The sequence below is a fragment of the Aulonocara sp. 'chitande type north' Nkhata Bay genome, linkage group LG6 (genome assembly GCF_057382095.1).
Source record: "Aulonocara sp. 'chitande type north' Nkhata Bay isolate Kocher_YH1m ecotype deep benthic linkage group LG6, A_spYH_male_GT1.1, whole genome shotgun sequence".
Taxonomy (NCBI): Eukaryota; Metazoa; Chordata; class Actinopteri; order Cichliformes; family Cichlidae; genus Aulonocara; species Aulonocara sp. 'chitande type north' Nkhata Bay.
In genome coordinates, this window is record NC_141349.1 from 5,564,692 (window position 1) to 5,588,839 (window position 24,148).

The 24,148-nt window shown below is 41.3% G+C and overlaps 1 protein-coding gene across 5 annotated transcripts in view; it reads right to left on the reverse strand.

Moving 5' to 3' along the window:
• The window catches only part of LOC147327118 (glutamate receptor 2-like), a 113,385-nt gene that overhangs the window by 41,172 nt on the left and 48,065 nt on the right, over positions 1-24,148 (reverse strand). For all 5 annotated transcript variants that reach the window (XR_015129797.1, XM_086294749.1, XM_086294748.1 and 2 more), the window contains exon 16: positions 17,649-17,896. Coding sequence is in view for 4 of the 5 variants with exons in the window: in XM_086294749.1 (XP_086150875.1) it covers positions 17,649-17,896 (248 nt within the window). In the remaining variant the exon portion in view is untranslated. The remainder of the gene's footprint in view (positions 1-17,648; positions 17,897-24,148) is intronic.

Here is a 24,148-nt window from a genome sequence, read left to right on the forward strand (position 1 = left end):
GACACTATGTTCTGCACTTCCACTGTTGTGCAGAGCTGTAGCTGCAATGTGGTTCGTGCCTATATAAAAAAAAACTTGACCTTGACCTTGTCATAGTGGCAATCCCCAAACTAGATGGTGGAAAGCGGTTGTGAAGGGAGCAATCTACCTGAAAAGCAGTGTTATTGGGCTTGGTTAGTTTGTGTGACTGAAAACAGCTGACAAGTATCAGCAGCCAAAATGCACTTGGGCTCAAACAAAATCTTGGGTGTGGGAAGAATTCATTGAGGCCATAGAATGAGACTGTCAGCCTTGAAGTGATTCTGGTTACGTCAGGCAACTTAGGAGGAGAAAGCCACACTCTACACATATTTACATAGTGTACAGTGCAGCTGGAGCACTGCTGACTTCACTGATGATATGGTTTGGTGCTGAAAGTAATACTTTGAGGATCTCCTAAATCCCACTGACATATAACTTCCATCGTGGAAGCAGAATATGGGAATGACCTATGACCAGTGTTTGTGTTTTCAATTTATACAATTCAGTTTTATTTATACAGGGCCAAATAACAACAACAGTCACCTCAAGGTGCTTTATATTGTAAAGTAGACATTACTTTACAATATAAATATAATGTAAATATAATTTGTTTTCCTAACCCTACCTACACTAACAGTCATGCTTGAAACTTGAAGCAAGACATAAGATCCATCAGACTTTATCCTCCAACTGTCGCCAAAGAGCGACAAACTTTCTTTTAACAGGAAGAAACCTCCAGCTGGCTGAGTCTGACTCTTGGACTTTCAAGTTCTGTTTATTTCTTAGTTTTTGCATTGTTTAGATTTTCACCTCTGCATCTATGCATAGTCTTGCCAAAGGACATTTGGCATGCAGACTGAAGCAGCCAGAGATTGAACCACAAAGCTTGCAACTAGTAGATGACCGGCTCTACCTCCTGAGCCACAGTTTCCCAGCCTGCCTGTTTTCCCATGTGCTATTCTGTATTGCAAGGTATATATTATGTTGTATTTTGGACTTTTTTTCTTGTAGTCCCCTTCTGTCATGATGTGGAGTGTGATAGTGAGGAATGAGGACTTCAAATGCAGGATGCAAAGACAGAGTTTTAAAACAAAGCAATCCATTTGAATATAGCTGGATAAACCCCCATAATACAAAGTAACACAGTACGACATGAAAAACAGTACAACATAATGGAACACAGGCAAACTAAGGTAATGAGTGAAGTGGAAACAAAAAAAAACAAAAAGCAAAACAGAAATTAAAAGTCCAAAAACACAAACACAGGGTCATAGGACGTGACAAGTCTACGTGTACAGTAACTTGTTTATCATAAACACCATATACTGATTAACGTAAATATTTTTTTAAGATTTCTAAAATCCTATGTTTGTTATGTGATCTAAAATCTTACTTATAGCCACTTATAGCAACTAATAATATAATCACTTATTGGTCAGTATTGCCATTCATATATTTTAAGTTTGATGCTTTGTATATACCAGTGTCCTACATTTTGTTTCTGAACAGAGCCCATCAGTGACTTAACACTGCTAATCTGTAACAGTGAAAAAATGAAAGAAAATCTGTATGCCCATGCTAGGAGCAGAGACCATGCAATTCAATACGGCAAGTAATTCAGTATTTAGCTCAAATCAAGACTTTTTCATAAGAGAAACTGTAGAAATGAAATGTGTGTCTCTGGTTCTACCATGATGTATACAGTGACAACAGAAATCCAATAAAGCTGTAAAGCTCCATTAAGCAAAGTTTAGCATTCATTTAAAAAAATGAAATGTACGGATCCTAACACTCAACACTGAACTCAAAACCTTATAAAGATCTCTAAATTCATTGTTCTGACTTATAAGTCCAGCGTGTTAAATCCTAGTCCTTAGCAACTAGCAACTGTTGGCTAATACTCAAGTCCTGTTCCTTACATATTGTTTAAAACATTTTCAAGGCCCATATCCTCATTGGGATTTCTTTGTTCCAATTAGCCACAATCTAAACAAACAATAGGAGTGAAATTTTCCTTCAGTCTTCTATAACTAGATAGCAGAGGTGGTAAACGTACAGAAACGTAGTAGAAGTATGGATATACGAGTGTTAAAAATTACTACAGTAAACGTTGAAATACTCAGTTCAATTCAATTATATTTATACAGTGCTAAATCACAACAACAGTCACCTCAAAGCGCTTTATATTGTAAGGTAGACCCAACAATAATATATACCAGGGGTCAGCAACCTTTAACACTGAAAGAGCCATTTGGACCTGGTTTCCACGCAAAAGAAAACACTGGGAGCCGCAAATACTTTTTGACATCTAAAATGAAGATAACACTGTATATATTGTTTTTTACCTTTATGCTTTGTTTGAACAACTAAAGTGTGTTGCTTATGAAATCCATGAAGTGCTACAGAGAAAATTACATTTTATTTATGTAATTAACACATTTTGAACTCTTTAAGAAATATAACGAAAGGAAAGACACCAACATGAATTAAAATGATCCATGTAGCAAACAAAAACTGTTATATCGCCTTCGGGCTTTTGGAGCCTTGACCTGACTTTTAAAAAATAATTGGGAAAAAAAGCACTAAAAAACTAAACTTCACTAAAAAATGAAAAATAGACATTTGCAAAATTCTGTCTAAATATGTATTTTACCTGGTTAATGTGTGTGGCGGGGGTGGTCTGCAGCGCCGCTGCAGGGGAGGCGGACTCACTTGAGCGGCACCTGCAATCCGATCACGCATTTATGTCTGTGCTATCTATGCTGTTGGGTTGGTGTGTGTCGGGTAGTGATGGGTCGGTCGCGAACAAAATGGCTCTTAGAGCCGGCTCTTTGACGTGAACGATGCGAGCCGGCTCCTTATCGCAAGCCGTGGGTTTTTTTTTTTTCTTTCTCTCACCCTCTCTCTCTCGCACTTTTTTTCACTTCACTCAGCATGCCAGCCTTGTGCTTTACGCTGGGAAGAGGGGGGAGGGGCGGTAGTTACACTGAGTAGCACAGGAACAGAGCGGGAGGGAGAGAGAGAGAAAGAGAGCCAGGGACAACAACCTCACATTAGAAAGGTATAGTAATCATCCACAGCTATTTTCAGTTGCAGATGATAAAGGATTCAGAAAGTTTATTCATGCAGGTCCATGTTCTTTTTGTTTTCATATTATAATTTATATTTAATTGTGTTGTGGTTTGCAGTGTTTTGTGTTGTTTCACTTTAAATTTGTAAAAGGAAAAAGCTGAAAATTTAAATAGTTAAAAGTTGAAATGTGAATAATTGATTTTTGTATTATATGATTTATTTATCACATTTTATGTGGAGTGAATAAATAAAAGTATGTTTACGGTGGCCCCTACAGACAAAGCACGTACAAACTTCATATCACGTACGAACTCTGAAGCACGTACAAACCCTGAAGCACATACAAACTCCAAAACATGTAAAAACACGTAAAAACTCCAAAACACGTACAAACTCCGAAGCACATAAAAACTCAAAACACGTACAAAACACAACAGAAGTGCTCCACGATGCTAGGGGCAGTGTTGAGCTTTTGTTACCTAGTGGCTACACAAGCCAGCAAGTACCAATGACCGGATTTGGTGTGTGGTAATAACAGGTAAATGAACTTTTTTTTATTATTATTTGACTATATATGAATGCTTGTGTATAAATACACAAACAATACACATATGCTTTCATGCTTTCAATTGTGTAATTTAAGTGATCTAGGTAGCTCTGTTTTGGAAGTTCAGTTCATGCTAGAAATGTGTTTTGGAGTTTGTATGTGCTTTGTCTCTAGGGGCCACCGCATATACCAGGGGTTTATGCGGTTTTGGCTGGTGTATCTGGCTCTGCCCTAGACTGGTTTTCTTCCTACTTATCAGACAGGACCTTCTCTGTTAGGACTGATAGGTTCTCCTCTAACACTGCTGCCCTGACCTGTGGTGTCCCACAGGGCTCAGTTTTAGGTCCATTACTATTTTCTTTTTATATGCTTCCTTTAGCTAGTATCATTCAATCTTTTAGCAACCTGTCTTATCATTTTTATGCTGATGACATTCAGCTCCATATGTCCTTTAAGCCTCATCAGCTGGATAGGCTGTCCACCCTAGTCCAGTGCTTAACCCAGGTTTCTGATTGGCTTTCAAGCAACTACCTTGTTCTAAATACTAACAAGACCGAGACCATGATCATAGCTCCTCCTGAGCTACATTCTAAAATCAGTCAGGTTCTTGCCTCTTTCTGTCCATCTGTCAAGTCAAATATTCGAAATCTTGGAGTAATATTTGACTCTTCTCTGGGCCTTGACTCTCATGTAAAATCTTTGTCTCGTTCCTGTTTCTATCATTTAAGAAACATATCTAAACTGCGACATATGGTTTCCTCAGCTGAACTGGAAAAACTCATTCATGCATTTGTGTCATCACGCTTAGATTACTGTAATTCCCTGTTTACTAGCTTGGATAAATCATCTCTCTCTCGCCTCCAGACAATACAAAACGCAGCAGCCAGATTACTAACTCGCTCTACCAAGCGTGTTCACATCACTCCCATCTTATATTCTTTACATTGGCTCCCAATAGAGTTTAGAATTCGCTTTAAAATTCTTGTTTTAACATACAGAGCACTAAATGGCCAGGCTCCAGATTACTTATCCAAGCTTCTTTTAAAATACACTACTGCTCGTCATCTCCACTCACAGACTCAGAGTCTCTTAGTTGTTCCCCGTACACGATTGAAGACAAAAGCGGACAGAGCCTTTCAGTCTGTTGCACCAAGGCTGTGGAACAGTTTACCACTACAATTACGTTTGCTTGACTCTGTGGATTCTTTTAAAAAACAGTTAAAAACTCTTCTGTTCAAACAAGCCTTTTGTTGATCTACATATTTTATTTTATTTTTTTTACATTATTTACATTTGATCTTTTACATTGTATATAATGTCTATTGATTTTATTGTTTATTTTAATATTTTAATATTTGTGTACAGCGCTTTGTGATTGCCTGTCTGCGAAAAGCGCTTAATAAAATCATCATCATCATCATCATATATTTATATATAAACATATATAAATAAAACCACCTTTCTTTTTACATTTACATGCAGTAAACGCCAGGACCACCTCCTACAACGCGGGTCTCGCCACTGGCGATATGAGCGCCTACAAAGCGGCCTCATACGGCGTGCGGCGCGCGGTGAGAGATGCCAAACGCAGGTACCGGGAACATGTGGAGTCCCGCTTCCACCAGGGCGACACACGGAGTATGTGGCACGGACTACGCACCATTACGGACTACAAAGCCAGGGACACTGCGCCGATCAACGCCGACTCTGCATTCACCAACGAGCTGAATCGGTTCTACCCCCGTTTCGAGGTTAGCCAGGCGGCTAATGCTATCTACCGCCTGACTACCGAGGACAGTGACGTCATCAGCGAGAGACCGGTGACCAGCATCGCGGAGCATGACGTCCGAGCGGCACTGAGGAGAGTGAACACAAGGAAAGCGGCGGGGCCAGACGGCATCACCGGCCGTCTGCTGCGCTGCTGTGCTGACCAGCTAGCAGGTGTGTTCACTTACATCTTCAACGAGTCCCTGGCGAAGTCTGTGGTCCCCACATGCTTCAAAAGATCCACCATCATCCCTGTGCCCAAGAACAGCAAACCCTCATCCCTGAACGATTACCGGCCAGTTGCACTGACCTCGGTAGTAATGAAGGTGTTTGAGAGGCTGCTGAAGAACATCATCTCCTCCTCCATCCCAGACACCACAGATCCGCTGCAGTTCGCCTACAGATCCAACAGATCCACAGAGGATGCCATCGCCCACGTCCTACACACCACTCTCAGCCACGTGGACAAGAAACAGGGTAACTATGTGCGAATGCTGTTTGTTGATTACAGTTCAGCGTTTAACACAATAGTGCCCTGCAGACTGTTCACAAAGCTGAGGGATCTGGGACTTAACAGCCGTCTGTGTGCATGGGTGTTGGACTTCCTCACTGGCAGAACTCAGGTGGTGAGGGTGGGCAGGTGCTTCTCCAACAGCATCACCATCAACACAGGAGCACCTCAGGGATGTGTCCTCTCGCCACTGCTCTACTCCCTCTACACTTCAGACTGTGTGGCCACCCATGGCTCCAACACCATTGTGAAGTTTGCTGACGACACAGTGGTGTTGGGTGCCATCTCCAACAACAATGAGGCGGCCTACATGGATGAAGTGAAGAATCTGGCATCGTGGTGCCAGGACAACCACCTCCAGCTGAACGTCAGCAAGACCAAGGAGCTGGTGGTGGACTTCAGAAGGGGTCAGCACAGAGACTACAAGCCCATTATCATCAATGGAGCTCCAGTGGAGAGGGTGCAGTCCTTCAAGTATCTTGGTGTCCACATCTCCTCAGACCTGACATGGGCTGCCCACATTCAGGTCCAGACCAAAAAGGCTAGGCAGCGCCTGTATCACCTACGACAACTGAGGAAGTTCAGGGTCTCTCCAAAGATCCTCAGGATTTTCTATACAGGCGCTGTGGAGAGCATCCTCACACAGAACATGACATCGTGGTTCGGGAACAGCTGTGTGAAGGACCAAAAAGCTCTCCAGAGAGTGATCCGTACAGCAGAACACTGCTGCAGGATTGCTCTCCCCCCGCTTCAGGACACCTACACCAGGAGATGCCGGACTAGAGCAGCGCAGATACTGAAGGACCCATCCCATCCTGGCAACAAACTGTTCCAACTTCTGCAATCTGGTAGAAGGTTCCGCATCTTCCGGGCAAGGACAGAGAGACTCAAGAGGAGCTTCTATCCCCAAGCCATCCGTGCCCTAAACACACACACCCGCCCTCTCACATCATCTATAATTGACTGAGACAGGACTCTTCCAGACACTAAACCAAGGCACAATGTACATTTCAATTCCTTTAATTTTAAATATGTTTATATTGTCTATCCTGTAAAATAGTCAGACGTCTATTCATATTAATGTACAGAATTCACCTGCTTGCTGCTACTACTGCACATTCACCCAGTGTATATACTATATGTGTATATATATATATGTATATATATATAATGTTCTTCCTCTACACCCCCCCCCCCCCCCCCCCCCCCCCCCAATTTTTGCACATGTCGAGGAGCGTGTCAGGCTACATTTCACTGTGTGTTATACTTGTATAACTATGCATGTGACGAATAATAAAGAACCTTGAACCTTGAACCATTAGTAATTCCTTTTGTGCATAATTTTATATTGTTGTTAATAATAAATTAATTAAAGCAACAAAACAACCTGAAGAGCCGGTTCGGAGCCGAAAGATCCGGATCTTTTTAGTGAGCCGAAACGAAAGAGCCGGTTCTCTAAAAAGAGCCGAAAATCCCATCACTAGTGTCGGGCTGTGAGCTGAAAAGCTACAGCCGGCTGTATGCGTCAACAACCGTGTGTGAAAAGTGGTCGTTAAAGAGATGCTGAAAAGCATGTTCATGCAAACATCGTCGTGTCTGCCGTGATATGTTTACAATGGGACTTCTGCTCCTGAACCTCTGCGCACAGCGTCTGCAAATCGGGGCTGTACGAAGTGACTTTCATCTTTACGCAGGACTGTAAGCTGTCCTCTGTGAGGCGTAAGCTGTGTTTGTTTTTAACATAGTTCATGGTGGAGAATAGCTGCTGACATAATGTGGATCCATAATTGGCCTACCTGGGGTTGAAAGTCTCGATAAATGCACGGCGTTTCGGCAGGCATACCGGCTTCTGCGAGTGTGAAGCTTATTTTGAGCGATGAAAAAATAAAAGAATATAATTTTATTTTTATATTTCAATATCACAATAATCTTCCAATTTAGAACTACAAGGTAAAAAAGAACTAACATAAGTAAAATACACTTCAGCTAAATACTTCTAATTTATTTTCCCAAACCACGCGGAGCTGCACTATAAGGACTAAAGAGCCGCAGGTTGCTGACCCCTGATATATACAGAGGAAAAACCCAACAATCATATGACCCCCTATGAGCAAGCACTTTGGCAACAGTGGGAAGGAAAAACTCCCTTTTAACAGGAAGAAACCTCCGACAGAACCAAGCTCAGGGAGGGGCGGGGCCATCTGCTGCGACTGGTTGGAGTGAGAGAAGGAAGACAGGATAAGGACATGCTGTGGAAGAGAGACAGAGATTAATAACAAGTATGATTCAATGCAGAGTGGTGTATTAACACATAGTGAGTGAGAAAGGAAACTCAGTACATCATGGGAATCCCCCAGCAGCCTACAACTATTGCAGCATAACATCTATATTCTTAAGCAAAAAGGAAAGTTTTAAGTCTAATCTTAAAAGTAGAGCTAGTGTCTGTCTCCCAAATCCAAACTGGAAGCTGGTTCCACAGAAGAGAGGGGCCTGAAAGCTGAAGGCTCTGCCTCCTATTCTACTTTTAAATACTCTGGGAACAACAAGTAGGCCTGCAGGGTGAGAGTAAAGTGCTCTAATGGGGTGATATGGTACTATAACGTCATTAAGATAAGATGGGGCCTGATTATTACAGACCTTGTATGTGAGGAGCAGGAGTTTGAATTCAATTCTGTAACTAATGAGACACCTAGGTTTGTTCTTATTTACTCAATCAGTGATGAATAATAAGATGTTCTTATAAAGCACTAAACTATTTCTTCAGGCTAAATGATGATCTTCTACATTTGTGACATGCCATTTCCTCTCCGGCTTACGAGTTATCTGCTTTAACCTCCTAAGACCCGAACTCTTCCACGGCATGCATTTTTAATTTCTCTTTGATATTTGGGCATATTGGGCCCCAGTGAATGTAAAAACAAAGAATTGCCAGATTTTTTTAAAATCTTATTTTTGTTTTTAAGAAAAATAAGGTAGCATAGAACAGTAGCAGTATAATGTCCTTGTAAGTGGATATCAGGCCCTTGTAGAGCAAAATTGAGTATTTTGGTCTAAATAACCCAAAATGTGATGTCCACATATGTGGACGCCAGGTCCTAGGAGGTTAAGCTACGTGTTTGGAAATTATACCACAGAGTCAAATATTTCTGATTTGAGGCTCTATTTTTCACAGGAGCTATAGTATCCAGAGTCATATGTAGTGAGGTAAAATTATTAACAAGATGATCGACCTCTGTTGGAGTAGTGTCCAGGTGCAGTTTGCACTGTGCTGCAAACTGCACTCATAGCAGCAGTTTGTGTGTTTCCTGATGTCTGTTAAGCTGATAGAAATGTAGCATTTGAAATCACATGGATTACTTTAAAAAAAGTAATCATTTACATCCTTTATGCTTACTCCTTTTCTGTACTGGTAGCTAGATGCTGAAGTACCACAAGCGCAATTTATAGACAAAAAAAACAAACAAACAAAAAGCCGCCAGCCCATATTAACACTTGAATATGGCACAAGGTTTTATCTCTTTCATCTCTTTTTATGTGATATCCCCTGGTGATTAATACATGAACAGTATTGTGTTGCATGTATTTGCTATTTAGACTCAAATCGGTTTGATGTTTGATAGCCTACAATGACGTGAAATAATAATTTCCATTAAATGTGTTTAATCAAAAGTAATGAGCCCGCTTTGAAAATGTAAGCGGTATAATGTAAAGTGCAGATAATTAAAAATTCTACGTATGTACAGTAACAAAGTATTTGTACTTCATTACTTCCCACCTACGTTATATAGTCTTTTCCTACATAATTTGAGCACTCAAAGCGCTTTCTAACTCCAAGCTTCATTCACCTATTCACAAACACAGTAATATAAGTACTTTTTGAACCTAACATTTATGCACTTATATTCCGATAGATACATTGTAGGCAACTCACAGTGGTTCAGAATGTTGGACAAGGATACTTTAACATGCAGGCTGGAGGAGCCACCAACCTTTCAATTGGTAGACGATTGATTATGAAAGAGTGCGTTTGTAGAGCATGTGGCTAAAACGGACAAGTGTCCTGGCAGGAAAGTGACATATAAACTGTCATGGCGTGACTGGGAGGAACAGCCAAGCCAACACATTGATCTGAACCTGAGTGGTGTTCTCTCACAAAACTTCTAGGTTCACAGATTGTCCATGATGAACATTATGATCAAGTAAAACCATGTTTGTGATAAGAGTTGGAACCAGGATGCCATCAGTCGCAGGTTGATGATTGATTTTGCAATTGTATCATTAGACCTGCTGTCATATCTTGCACATTTGGGTGAAAAGATCCATTCACCTGGTGGTGAACAGATCAGGTGGGAGGGGAGGATGCCAGACAGGACTGGTGTATCCACATATAAAGTGAGGGTGTGCTGGGAACCTCATTCTGATCTCCCCAGTGCAGGAGACTTTTAATTTCTGGAGAAACTGAGTCTGAATGGACCATGTTGTGCATCTCTATTGCTGAGGAAAGTATGGGGCTGTAGCCACCAGGGAGTCAAAAGGGAGCCAACACGCTGAAGGAGTCTGCTGACCTTGGCTAGCTTGTCGGATGCTGGAGAAAGGTACTAAGCAGAGCCCAGCTCTTGGAGTAGCTGAAGCTGAAGCATGTTGTATTATTGTAGGGTCTACCTTAAAATATAAAGCGCCTTGATGTGACTGTTGTTTCTGATGTTAAATTAGCTGGTATCTGGTGATAAAGTTCTGCTGATCTGCAGAGGGTGGTGAGATCAGCACAGCGCATCACCAGGACTGAACTGCCAGTCACGCAGGATGAGGAAGATGCAGCGGATCCTCTCTGATCCCAGCCACAGACTTTTCACACTCCTGCTGTCCGGCAGGCGGTTCAGGAGCATCCAGACCCGCCTGCCGGACACAGAGACGGTTTTTACCCACAAGCCATTAGGCTTTTCTGAACTGCTGACATTCTATACACACCATTACACACTCACTACAATTACAGGACTCTACACACTGTCACTTCAACTAATCCCACTTAAATGCTCATTGCACAAGTTTTGCACAAACTGTAAATACCAAAACTAGTCTCAAATTCTCTAAATATTTAACACTTTTTTCTCTTTATCATTATTATTACTGTTATTTCTGTTATTTTCTTCTTCATTTAACTGCACACTTTTATATGCTCATGTAAAGCTGAGGAGCACAAGCCAAAGAATTTCATTATGGGTAAATGTGGCTACACTGTTTATCTGTACATGACAATAAAACTTGAAACTGATCTGAACCGAGAACCTAGTTAGGTTGAATATGCTGAGGATCTCTGTGACCTCACCAACAAACCTTTTGTACTGAAGGAGAGTTGAAGTCACAAAGATAGTTTAAAAAAACTATTTGTGGTCCGCTTGGTGCAGCTTCTACAGTAATGTGGATAAAGTCTAAGGAGCTTGGAAAGAAAAGCGTCTGGACTTCTATAAGTTGCTTGAAGACGTTTCACCTCTCAACTGAGGCTTCTTCAGTTCTAGGGTCAAATGGTGGAGAGTCCCAGATTTAAACCCTGTCGGAGTATCCCCCCAAAGAGGGACAAAAGGACCCCCTGATGATCCTATACCTAATCACATGAGCCAAGGCGTGAAAACAGGTGTAGGTCACAATCAGCCAAGGTTTCGGGTGAGCTCATTGTGAAACCTAGCCCCACCCTATCATGTGATTTCCTCAGGTCTGTAAAACCTCTTACTACCTGTGCGCCCTGTCACAATCTTTTGGACATGGGCTTCAGTTGATATAAAATACTCGAGAATCACTTTACTGACTTGTGAATCATGATTCACAAGCCCAACTGACTCCTTCACTGACTCATCCCTGTTGCTGTTAGCAAACTAATTTCAATAGTAGAAATATATTTCGCTTATAATTAAAATTGTGGGGGGAAAAAAACAACAGCCAGTTTCTTAACAGAAACATTTCTGCTCTGAACTGGAAGAAAACACCCTGAGTAGAAAGCTCACATCAAGATAATAGCTCCTCAGTTCACAGTAGCATCGCTCTGCTAACAGCACATTTGAGTTACTCACCCCCTCCCTTCCTGTGCTGAATTGTAGCATGAACGAATCACTCATTCACCTCCTCCCTTCCTGTGCTGAATTGTAGCATCAATGAATCTCACTCACCCCCACCCAACCCCCCAACCTTCCTGGCTCACAGCTTCTTCTTCTACTTTTTGGTTGGCAACCACTGTTAAGGCACATTACCGCCCCCTGGCTCACAGCTCAGTGGACATTTAGATGAGAAAATATATATTTGACATTTGAGGAAAAAACTAATAAAATACAATAAAAATAAATAAAATAAATTTTCCCTTTAGAAATCGTAATTTTTTTTGCTCTTTTTTGCTCTATAAAAATAGTTGTTATTCTTTTTCAATCATCTTAGCAGTAGGATATACATGAAAAGAGAAACACATTAAGTTTGAGTGAAAATGTAATTTTTTTGCACTCTCTGGGCAACTGACTCAGTGACTCAAATGACTCAAAAAATCCGATTCATTTTTGTGAGTGACTCATTCAAACTCGATTCAGTAAAAACAATCAAATTTACCATCACTACTCCCTGCATTGCTTTTACTTACATTTCACATAGTTAACTTTTTTCTTTGTGGAAATGAGGCTATGGATTAAAATGCCATTGGGTGTCATATGAATACGAGGCCAATAATGGTGTAACAGCCTAGAAACCGGAAAGATAATTTTGATAAGGACCCAATGTTTGCAATTTTGCCCCTATACACCACCAGATTTTTAAATGAAACAAGATTTAAGGAGGTTAACAAAAATACTGCATGAACAGTTTAAGAATTACAGTAGTTTTATACTGAATCTCTGAATCTCACATTTTAAGAGGATTTTCTAAACTTGCTGACTACAGTACGCTTCGGAGTACGCATTTTGAGACCTATTATGTCACAGCGACGTGACCATGGCTGTCCCAATCCGAAGTGTACTCCAAATGCGGTCTCCAAATACGCCGTCGTTTTCCCCAAATATGAAGTTTGGTCCGCTGTGGACTTTGTGGTCCCATATATCGCAGAATTCATAGTGCGGCGGTGGGTGTGGATAATTTTGCCGAAAAAAGCGGCAGATGGGTAAGTAAGTACTGAATATTATGTCACTTATTTATGTGCAAATGTTTAATAATGAAGAACATTAAAACATTACTGTTAGCCACATGTCGGCAAAGTTGCAAACATTAGCAATGTTAGTACTATAGCTGACCTTAATCTTACAGAGAATGTGATGATTTTATGGATAATTAAAGTCAGTCATATATCCACAAATACAACAAGATGAAAGTCAATGAATGCTGCTCGGTTTGCAGTCCTGAACATCACGGCACAAGCAGGATTCACTGCACTGTTAATGTTAGCTATGTTATATTGCTGCCTCTGTTCGGTGGTGTCGAGCCAAACGGACTTTAACATGTTTTTGAACGAGCTGACGGTTCACTCGTTAAGCTGAAAGAAAGATGCTTTAATCACAGGACCATCACTGTACCATCTGGGAACTCTTCTTGTTGAGCACTCGTAATGACACAAACACTAAATCCTCCTTCTCTTGTGCTGTTTTGTAGCAGTGTATACACCTGAGACTGTCACCTGTCTGTCTGTCCTGCACTCTCTCTTTTTCTTTCTCTCTGATTGTGTAATAAAAGTATGAACATTCATTTATAAGTCACACTTGTGTTTGAATCCTGCAGCTTATCACACATTTGATTTCCATGTGTGACAACTGCAAGTGTCCGGAGTGAGGACAGACTGAAGGACCCACTGCTGCACATCATCTGTGAGGCTTTGCACCCCTGATGATCCACCAGGACAAACTCAGCAGTGTGTGAGGAAGAGGAGGAGGAAGAGCCAGCAGCAGCTGACAGATGGAGAGAATAGACAGACTGTTCCCTGTTTGTGAAGGACTGCTAGAAAAGTTTAAAATAACGAATTGTCTGTCCTGAATCAGTCTTATTAGGTAATGTTTAAATCATTTTATCATTCCAGTGTTTTCAGTGTGGGAGAAAGTACTCAGGGCCTTCAGGTTACACACTATGAAAGGCAGAAACAAGTTTAATATTCAGAAACCTAAAGTATGTATCAGCAGCAGAATGGACCTAAAAATAAATGTTTGTTTCAGTTCACTTATTGGTAATGCCACAAGAAAAACAATGGTGTGCTTGGTTTCAACGTAACTTTATTCTTTCATGAGTTATTTACAAGTTTCTCTTTGTTCACAGCCATTGACATGTCGAAGAGGTTAACACGTGAGGAGCGGATCGAAATTGTGTTGATATCTGGTGAACGCAGTCATTGCAGCAGATTTCAATGCAAGACACCCTACGAGACCACCCATCTCCCATGCTACAGTTAGCAAACTGCTTGCTAAGTTTCGTGAAACTGGTTCAGTGTTGGATTTGCCAAAATGTGGACGCAAGAAAACTGTCACTAATGAAGAAACATCAGTGGCTGTCCCAGCTTCATTCAGCAAGAGCCCACAGCGTAGCACTCGCCGCATGTCACTGGAGAGTGGCATTAGTCGAACATCCCTTCGGCGGATATTGGCTACTCACAAATGGCACCCTTACAAACTCCAGCTACTGCAGCATCTCAGCGAGGATGACCCAGATCGGCACACAGAATTTGCAGAATGGGCAAAACAAAAATTGGAACAGGACCCTCAGATCACGCAGAAGATTTTGTTCAGTGATGAGGCAAACTTTTATGTGAATGGTGAAGTTAACAAACAAAACCACCGCTATTGGTCTGACACTAACCCACATTGGATGGATCCCTCCAAGACTGTTGGAACAACAAAAGTGATGGTTTGGTGTGGTATATGGGGTACAACGATAGTGGGTCCATTCTTCATCAATGGAAACCTCAAGGCCACTGGATATTTGAAATTGCTACATGATGATGTGCTTCCCTCTTTATGCACTGAAGCTGCTCGTTCCCTGAGTTTTTCCAGCAAGATGGTGCACCAACACATTATGGGTGCCAGGTCCAAGCATTCCTAGATGAACAGTTTCCTGGAAAGTGGATTGGTCGTCATGGGCCAGTTGAAAAGCCTCCAAGGTCTCCCGATCTGACCCCCTTAGACTTTTAGCTTTGGGGTCATCTGAAGGCAATTGTCTATGGTGTGAAGATACGAGATGTGCAGCACCTGAAACTACGGATATTGGGTGCCTGTGCTGGCATTTCTCCTGCGGTGTTGCTATCAGTGTGTGAAGAGTGGGAGAAGAGGGTTGCATTGACAATCCAACACAATGGGCAGCACATTGAACACATTTTATAAGTGGTCAGAAACTTGTAAATAACTCATGAAAGAATAAAGTTACGTTGAAACCACGCACACCATTGTTTTTCTTGTGACATTACCAATAAGTTTGATGTGTCACATGGCCCTGTTCCTATTGAAAAAACAAAAGTTGTATCCAAGATGGCCAACTTCTAAATGGCCACCATGGTCACCACCCATCTTGAGGAGTTTGCCCCCTCACATATACTAATGTGCCACAAACAGGACTTTAACATCACCAACCACTCCCATGTTATTACGGTGTATCCATATAAATGGCCCACCCTGTACAATACAGTGCATTGTTAGTAGATCACCCTGCAATTGTGATATCACAATAATTTGACAGTTGTGGACAGGTGTATTTTTATGGCTGGCCTTACCGCATATGTGTTTGTAAGAGTTTCATTGTCAGTAAGTTAAACTAAACTATGTTTAGTAAACAAACAGGGTGAATTATTGCCTATAAAATATAATACATCTTACATATATATATAAAAATATTTACATGCTTCCATCTCCCGTTTTTGGTCCGTGACATCTCTTACTTTTCAACTCTTTTTCTCCCTTCCTCGTTCACAGACACATAACGGGTATGGCAGTCCATTCTCCCTGCAGCACGGACTACACTGCCCATGAGGCTAGATTCTTTAGGGCTATGCCTGTAACACTCTGCCTATTGCCTTCATATTAAATCATTTTTGTGAATAATTTTTTAAAATATTTCTTCACGTCATTATGTGGGCTACAAGTAGAGGTGACATCGGCCGTGAGATTGAGACACAGACATGAGAGCCTCTTAATGCGTGTTTTGTTTGGGTTTCCACCGGCGTGGACACCAAAAATATAGAGTTCATAGCCTAATGAAACAGGAAAATACAGCCATGTAATCCATTCATTTCAACAAAGTAACTGTATTCTGAATACCACCTTTTAAAACGGTAACTGTAACGCAATACAGTTACTCATATTTTGTATTTTAAATACGTAACGGCGGTACATGTATTCCGTTACTCCCCAACACTGTTGCTAATCCACTTAATACCATCTGATTTTTTTTTTTGCTACATTTATTAAAGTGTTCCGTTCTGATTTTGCTTTGTTGATTCTGAAGTGTACATATTTTTTCTCATATATATGACACAAATATTGTTGAGCTATATACCATTCTTCTTATTTAAGCTATTTCTTAAGGGCCACTTTAGATAGGTCTATATAAAGTGCTAAATGTTGTTTATTTATGAATGTAAATTTGTTGTATTTTCTGTAGCAATTTAAAAAAAAAAAAAGGCTATTAATCTGCATGTGTAAACATGTATGTAAATTCTTGCGCAATTGCATGAGATAAAAGAAAAATATAAAACTACTACTACTTTCACATATTAAAAAAATAAGAGACAGCTCTGAGGGAATGTAGGGGGAAGCTAATTTATGTATAACTGTCCGTATGTAATTTAAACATTTTATGGTGACATATAGTGCCCTCCCTCCTCCCAACAGACACACACACACACACACATACACACACACACACACACACACACACACACACACACACACACACACACACACACACACACATGTGTACACACTCAGACAGACGCAAACACACACATGCAAATTGCAAATTCCATCTTCAAATGGAATGCAGCATTAGGTCATAAACTTTGCAAAAATCCCTTGATCCAGGTCTTAAAGAGCCAAGTTATCAATGGAGAAAAGCCTGCAGCCAAAAATAATAACTAACACTTAAAAAAAAAAATCAAACAGAATATGAAGACACTTTAATTTGACATTCACAGGTTTGTTTAGAATGTTTTACACTATAAATGTCATCACATTTATTTTCAAGATAAAAGGAGCCTATCTGAAGGGGTTCTTTAAGACCTGGAAGCAAATCAAACACCCTATCCCCCATTTGTCATGGAAACCACCGCTAGCCATTGGTCAGAGGTGGTAACCATGGTAATAAATACAAACCACTGAGATGGTGTCATCAGGGTAGGTGGATTATTATAACAACGAGTTAACCGCCGTGTCCCATTCATCACACTCGCATACTGCGACACCCAGCTGGCAGTAAGCCTTGGGATGAATCTATCTGCTCTCCATAGTGAGTTATGTGTATAGGCACAGGGACAGCTTGAACACTGGCTAATTACCACCTGATAACAAGCAGTTTGTCAGCCAGGGTTATTACTGTGACTTCAAGTTACTGAGTTTAGGAAAAATCTGGATCTCTTTAAAGCTCAAAGTAGTTTAGCATGATTTTCTCTTTCATCTACATATACAGAACTGTAGGAATTAGGAGAGGGATGGTATGCTAGGCAGCAGGTTAGTAGTGTGAATGGTACATGGCAGTGCAGGTTGGCCAGCATTGTTATACTGATCCACCCACCTTAATGGGGATCCTTTTGGTGTGGCGATGCCATAGCCTTTTGAGTCCAGGTTTCCTCCAACTTTCATTGTGTCACAGGGTTTCCTCTGCTCGATGTACTCATTCATGGTGGACTCCAGCAGGTAAGCGTACTTTCCCTTGGATTTCCTGACACGCTGGACACCCTCTGATGTTTTCTTGACAAAAACTGAAGGTTCTGCGATTTTCATGTACTGCCACATCTTGTCAAACAAGGCGATTTTAGAACGCTAAAAAAGAGAAACACACACAGATAGTATGCAATAACTTAATTTTTATAACTTACCTTTAGATAACCTGTAATGTATGTAAAGAAGGCGTTTACCTAAAGCACTTTTGAAGGTAAAGAGAGTATGACTGTAGCCTGAATGAGTTGATGCATCATCCCACAAGACAATATTCTAAAACTAGCTCCATAATGCTCCACTGGGCAATGTTGTTAAGCCTAAATTGTAAAACTGTTAAAACCTAGTAATACTGTAGGTTCTGTGGGGATCAGGGAAATTATTTTACTGCTACTGTTCATAACCATCATCTTTATCATTGCATTAATCAGCATTGCATTAAAGCATTTATTGAAGCTGTTAACATTACATTAAAGTCTGTATTACAGGTGGTATCATAATCATGGAATATTCTTTCATTGCAGGAGCAACTGTAATCATTTTATACACATTGCATTTTGGTGCTTATTAAAGAGTTGAAGCTCGGTCAGTTAATTGATGGTCAGAAGCTTTGTCCGGCGCGATCTATTGAGCAAAGTGGCCTAGAGCTATGGAAGAATTGCATACACGTGTGTTCATTAAAATCATCGTTTGACTCCACCCGGCCGGATCAGTGTTGTTATTTGGATTTCCTCCTGTATCCCTCCTCAATATTTGAACCCTTAACAATATACATCAATACAACTATTATAGCCCAAATTTTAATAATATGTATGCATTACGTGCATAGTAATTACATAAATTTAAAAAAAGTGCAATAAACTACAAAAAAATTGAAAATCGTTTTTTGTTTTTTTAACATATATTTCTAGTTAGAGAAATTTAAGAGGCTTATCCCTCAAAACTGTAAATACAAAAAAGTTGCACAAAATAGTTTCCCACCACAGGAAATTTATTTTAAGTGTCTTCATACTTTTATTTTTGAAATACACCAATTTTTATATACTGCAGGAAAAACGAAAATAAATATTATAATGCAAATTTGCAAAAAAACAGCATATGCATCAAAATAAACTATTTCCAGCAGTGCAATATGAGTCCTAAGCATCCCAGAAACGACACAGAAAGTCATAAAGTCAAACATAACTTTTAAAAACACCAGTACAGGCTCGCAAGGCCCTGATGGGGGCCCTTCATGTCCTGAGGAAGAATAACCTGGGCCAGAAGCTCCTGCTGGACTTCTACCACTCCTCAGTGGAGAGCATGCGCTTCTACTGGCTGGGTCTTTAGTACACAGGGGCCACTACTGACAACAGGAAGGCAACACAGAGGGTAATTAATGCATGCGCTTCTACTGGCTGGGTCTTTAGTACACAGGGGCCACTACTGACAACAGGAAGGCAACACAGAGGGTAATTAATACTGGTCAAGTTGGCTGACATCAGCCACCCTTAGAGGCCTTTGCCAGCTCCTCCTGTCTCAAGAAAAACAAGGTCATCACAGGTGACCCCTTGCACCCCGCCCACCACATGTCTGACCCGCTCCCGTTTGGTCAGCACCTCAGGTCAATCGGGTCCCACACCTACAGACAGACTAAAAGTTTATTCCCCTGGGCCATTCGGACTTTTAAGAAACACTCCCCCCCCAACCCACCCCTGCCCACTCACCTCACTAATCTGAGTACCCTGATCACTCAGAACACTCACATGTGGACTCTAAACTCAGAGCAAGTGCTTTGCACCTCTTCCAAGCACTTTGTTCTCCAATATGTGCTTTTCTCTTGCTTTGTATACATTTATTGGGGTGACCGTGGCTCAGGGGGTTGGGAAGCGTATCTGTAACCGGAAGGTCGCCGGTTCGATCCCCGGGCTCTCTGTCCTGGTCGTTGTGTCCTTGGGCAAGACACTTTACCCTAACCGCCTACTGGTGATGGCCAGAGGGGCCGATGGCGCGATATGGCAGCCTCGCTTCTGTCAGTCTGCCCCAGGGCAGCTGTGGCTACAACTGTAGCTGCTTCCACCAGTGTGTGAATGTGAGAGTGAATGAATAGTGGCATTGTAAAGCGCTTTGGGTGCCTTGAAAAGCACTATATAAATCCAATCCATTATTATTATTCTCCTATTTGTTATTTATGCCTGCTGTCTTACTATTTATATTTTAGTCCTGCACTGATGCTGTGGAGCCTCCATAATTTCATTGCATGTACAATGACAACAAAGGGTCATTGGGATGTGACAGTGGGATGTGACTCTACTGTCACATCCCACTCTGGGCAGCGCATCTCGCATGTTCTTCTCTCTGCCTCTTCCTCATTTCAGACTTGCTGCCCCGTGGGAAACCTCCCATAGACTTTCTCCGCACATTTGCAAATAAGTTGAAACCTCACATATTCTCCCGCTGTGCACCTGTAAATAAATTCACCATCACATCAAAGTACTTTGAGTTGTGTGTCCGCCCTCCAGTACCCTGTTCCCGTTACCAAAGGAGCCTGCTGAGCCCATGCAAATCGGGCAATCCAGGCTCACTCCGTAGGAGAGAGAGAGGCGTTTTCCTGCATGGGAGTTTGTACTGTGATCGGCCAGGGCATTTCATTGGCACCTGAAATTTGGGGGTACTGGTGGGCGTTTCAGGTGCAGCTAAACTCCATCTCCCTCCCTGTGAAGCTCAAATACCATCAGACCTCTCATTCTCTCCAAGCATTCGTGGAGTCCGGTTGTGAGAAAAATTTAATAGACATGGATCTAGCCCGACAGCAAGGTTTCCCTTGGTGCCTCTCAAGCCTCCCATTCCGGCCTCCACTCAAGGTTTTGCCTATATCACTCATAAAACCAAGCCCGTGCAGCTAATCACATCGGCCAACCATTGGGAAACAATAACTCTCTTCATGTGTCCTTCCCTTATCTTTGGTTTTCCCTGGTTGAAAAATCAGAACTCCCACCTGGACTGGACTGCTAGCAAATACTTAACTGGATTTTAACGTGTCACTCTCTCTGTTTGCAATCAGCTCTACTCTCAGTTTCCAGCTCCTGGTGCTGTACACAACCATCTTAGATCTATTTCTGGTCCTCGAGGAGTACCATGACCTCAGAATGGTCTTCAGTAAGGAAAAGGCTCTTTCTCTGCCACCACATCATCCCTATGATTGTGCTATTGACCTCCTCTCTGGTGCTGCTCTCCCCTCCAGTCCACTATACAATCTTCCTAGGCCAGAGAGGGAGGCAATGGAGGAATACATTCAGGAATCACTAGTGGCTGGCATGATCCAACTCTCGACTTCCCTGGTAGTATTCCAAGCCCTCGTCCATGATGTACTAAAAAAATTTTTACTCACCCCCTGGTTGCAGAGACATAATGCTCACATTGATTGGACCAGGTAAAAAAAATCACCAGCTGGAGCCTGTTTTGCTTGGCGAACTGTTTGAGGTCAGCCATTCCCACTGCAACAGCAGATCGAGCTCCACCCCTGTCACAAACACCAGACCTTCCCTCCAGAGTATCATGATTTACAGGAAGTGTTCAATAAAGACAAGGCTCGCTCTCTACCGCCTCACCGACCATACGATTGCACTATTGACTTACTTCCGGAAGCCCCGTTGCCCTCTAGTAGACTGTATAACCTGTCCCGTCCTGAGAGAGAATATATGGAGAACTACATCCAGAACTCGCTGGCAGCAGGAATAATTAGACCTTCTTTCTCCCCAGTTGCTGCGGGCTTCTTCTTTGTATGAAAGAAGGATGGGTCGCTGTGGCCGTGTATCGATTATCGAGGTTTGAACGATGTTACTGTAAAAAATAAATACCCTCTCCCACTAATCAACTCTGTTTTCGAGTCTCTCCAGGAAGCCACAGTTTTGAGTTCCACACCTCATCTATTTCCTTTTTGGGCTACATTTTGGCAGGAGGACAGGTGAAGACCGACCTAGTAAAGGTCAAGGCGGTGCTGGAATGGCCGGTCCCAGAGTCACGGAAAAAGCTTCAAAGCTTCCTTGGGGACGCGGACTTTTTACCGCCACTTCATTCGGAACTACAGCCAAGTGGCTGCGCCTCTCACCTGTTTCACCTCATCTACGGTACCTTTCACCTGGCCCCCAGAAGCCCACTCAGCTTTCGCTAAGTTGAAGCACATTTTTACATCCGCACCCATTCTAATCCATCCTGATACTTCTAAGCAGTTTATCGTGGGGAGTGACGGACTGAGGAGGTAATTGACAGAAGTGACGTACAAGGTAAGCGACTCATGCTGTAACTGACGTCAGACCCAGAAGATTTTGGCGGAAAATTAAAGCGAATGGTAGTTTAGAATTGAACAAAGTTTCTTTAAGCTTCAGTATTACCAAATATACTAATAAATTGTCATATAACTAACAACATCTGTCCTAACCCTAACACCCTGGAGGACAACGGGGAGAATTTAGACGCTCTCCAAGATTACATCGACCGCTGTTTCCAAGATTTAGTCATGAAGAAGGCTCAGAGTGCATCTTCCCCGGCCAAAATTGAGACACGTCCTATTGTGGCCAAATTCGGCCACTTCAAACAAAAGGAACAGGTGAAAAGCCGCGGCAGGGAATTAAAAGGAACGGACTTCAGCGTGAACGACCAAAGAGATCCTGGAACGAGATAATTGATAAAAAAAAATAAAAAATTCTTAGTACAAAGACTACGCCTACAAAATTATGAACATGGTAATAAATCCGGTCAATTTCTAGCAAACCAGCTAAAAATAAAGAAAGAAAAAACAACTATATGTGCTGTTCAAGATTCATCTGGGAACACAATATATGAACCGATACAAATAAACAACATTTTCAGGGATTTCTATAAAACATTGTATTCACCACAAATAAACCCATCTAAAAAGGAAATTGATCAGTTTTTGGACAACATAACTCTTCCAAAATTATTAGACACTCAAGCAATGGCACTGGATTCACCACTGACATCAGGTGAACTCCAGGAAGCCCTGATAAGTATGCCCAATAATAAGGCTCCAGGTCCAGACGGCTTTCCTGCAGAATTCTACAAAGAATTCTGGACATTTTCTAGCACCAGTTTTTTACAGAACGTTGTTGGAAATCAAAGAAAAGGGCAGACTTCCATCAAATATGAATTCTGCAAACATTAATCTCCTGCTAAAACCAGGCAAAGACCCTGTATATCCCTCAAGCTATCGTCCAATATCCCTTATAAATGTAGACCTTAAAATAATCTGCAAAGCTCTCTCAAAGAGACTGGAGAAAATAACCCCCTCTTAATTCATCCTGACCAAACTGGTTTCATAAAAGGTAGGCACTCATCAACAAATACACGTAGATTACTTAATTTGATAGACTACTCATACAGTAAAAACCTAGAAACTACAATATTCTCTTTAGACGCAGAAAAAGCATTTGACAGAGTTAACTGGAAATTTCTATTCGCAACTTTACACAAATTTGGTTTTGGATCCTCTTTCATAAACTGGTTAAAAATATTATATAATTCCCCAACAGCTTGTGTCAGAACAAATGACCAGACATCCTCCAGCTTCTGTCTCCTGAGGGGCACCAGGCAGGGATGCCCACTCTCCCCTTCACTGTTTGCAATTTTTATTGAACCACTAGCAGCAGCAATTAGACAGAATTCAGTAATTAAGGGCATAAAATGCAAGAACGTGGAACATAAAATCAGCCTTTATGCGGATGATGTGTTACTTTTTCTCCAAAACTCACAAACCAATATCTCTGGGGTGATTGAATTGATAAACTCTTTTGCAAGAATATCAGATTACTCAATTAACTGGTCAAAATCTACAGTCCTTCTGATTAATTGCTCCTTCCATAACTCCTTTTCTACACCACTGCAATCGGGAAATATAAAGTATTTAGGTATTAATGTTTCTCCCAAGCTTGCAGATCTAACTAAATTAAACCATATCCCACTTTTAAAGACAGTAGAAGGTGATCTGGCTAGGTGGAAATGTTTACCCATATCACTCATGGGAAGGGTTGCCGCTATAAAAATGATGGTCTTACCAAAAATAAATTATTTTTGGTAAGACCTGACATATTATAAAACAATAATATGATAAACCTTTCAGATTGGAGTGGTAAAGGAATCAAATACTTAGAACATATACTAGAAGGAACAGAATTTATTCCATTTGACAGACTGGTTACACAATATGGGATCAACAAGAAAAGATTTTTAGAATATCAACAAATTAAATCCATAGTAAAAAATAAATTTAAACCGGGTCAAGTTGAACTACAAACACCACCAAGTGTGGTTCAATTTCTTACTCTTAAAATCCCCAAATTACTATCTAAAATATACAGA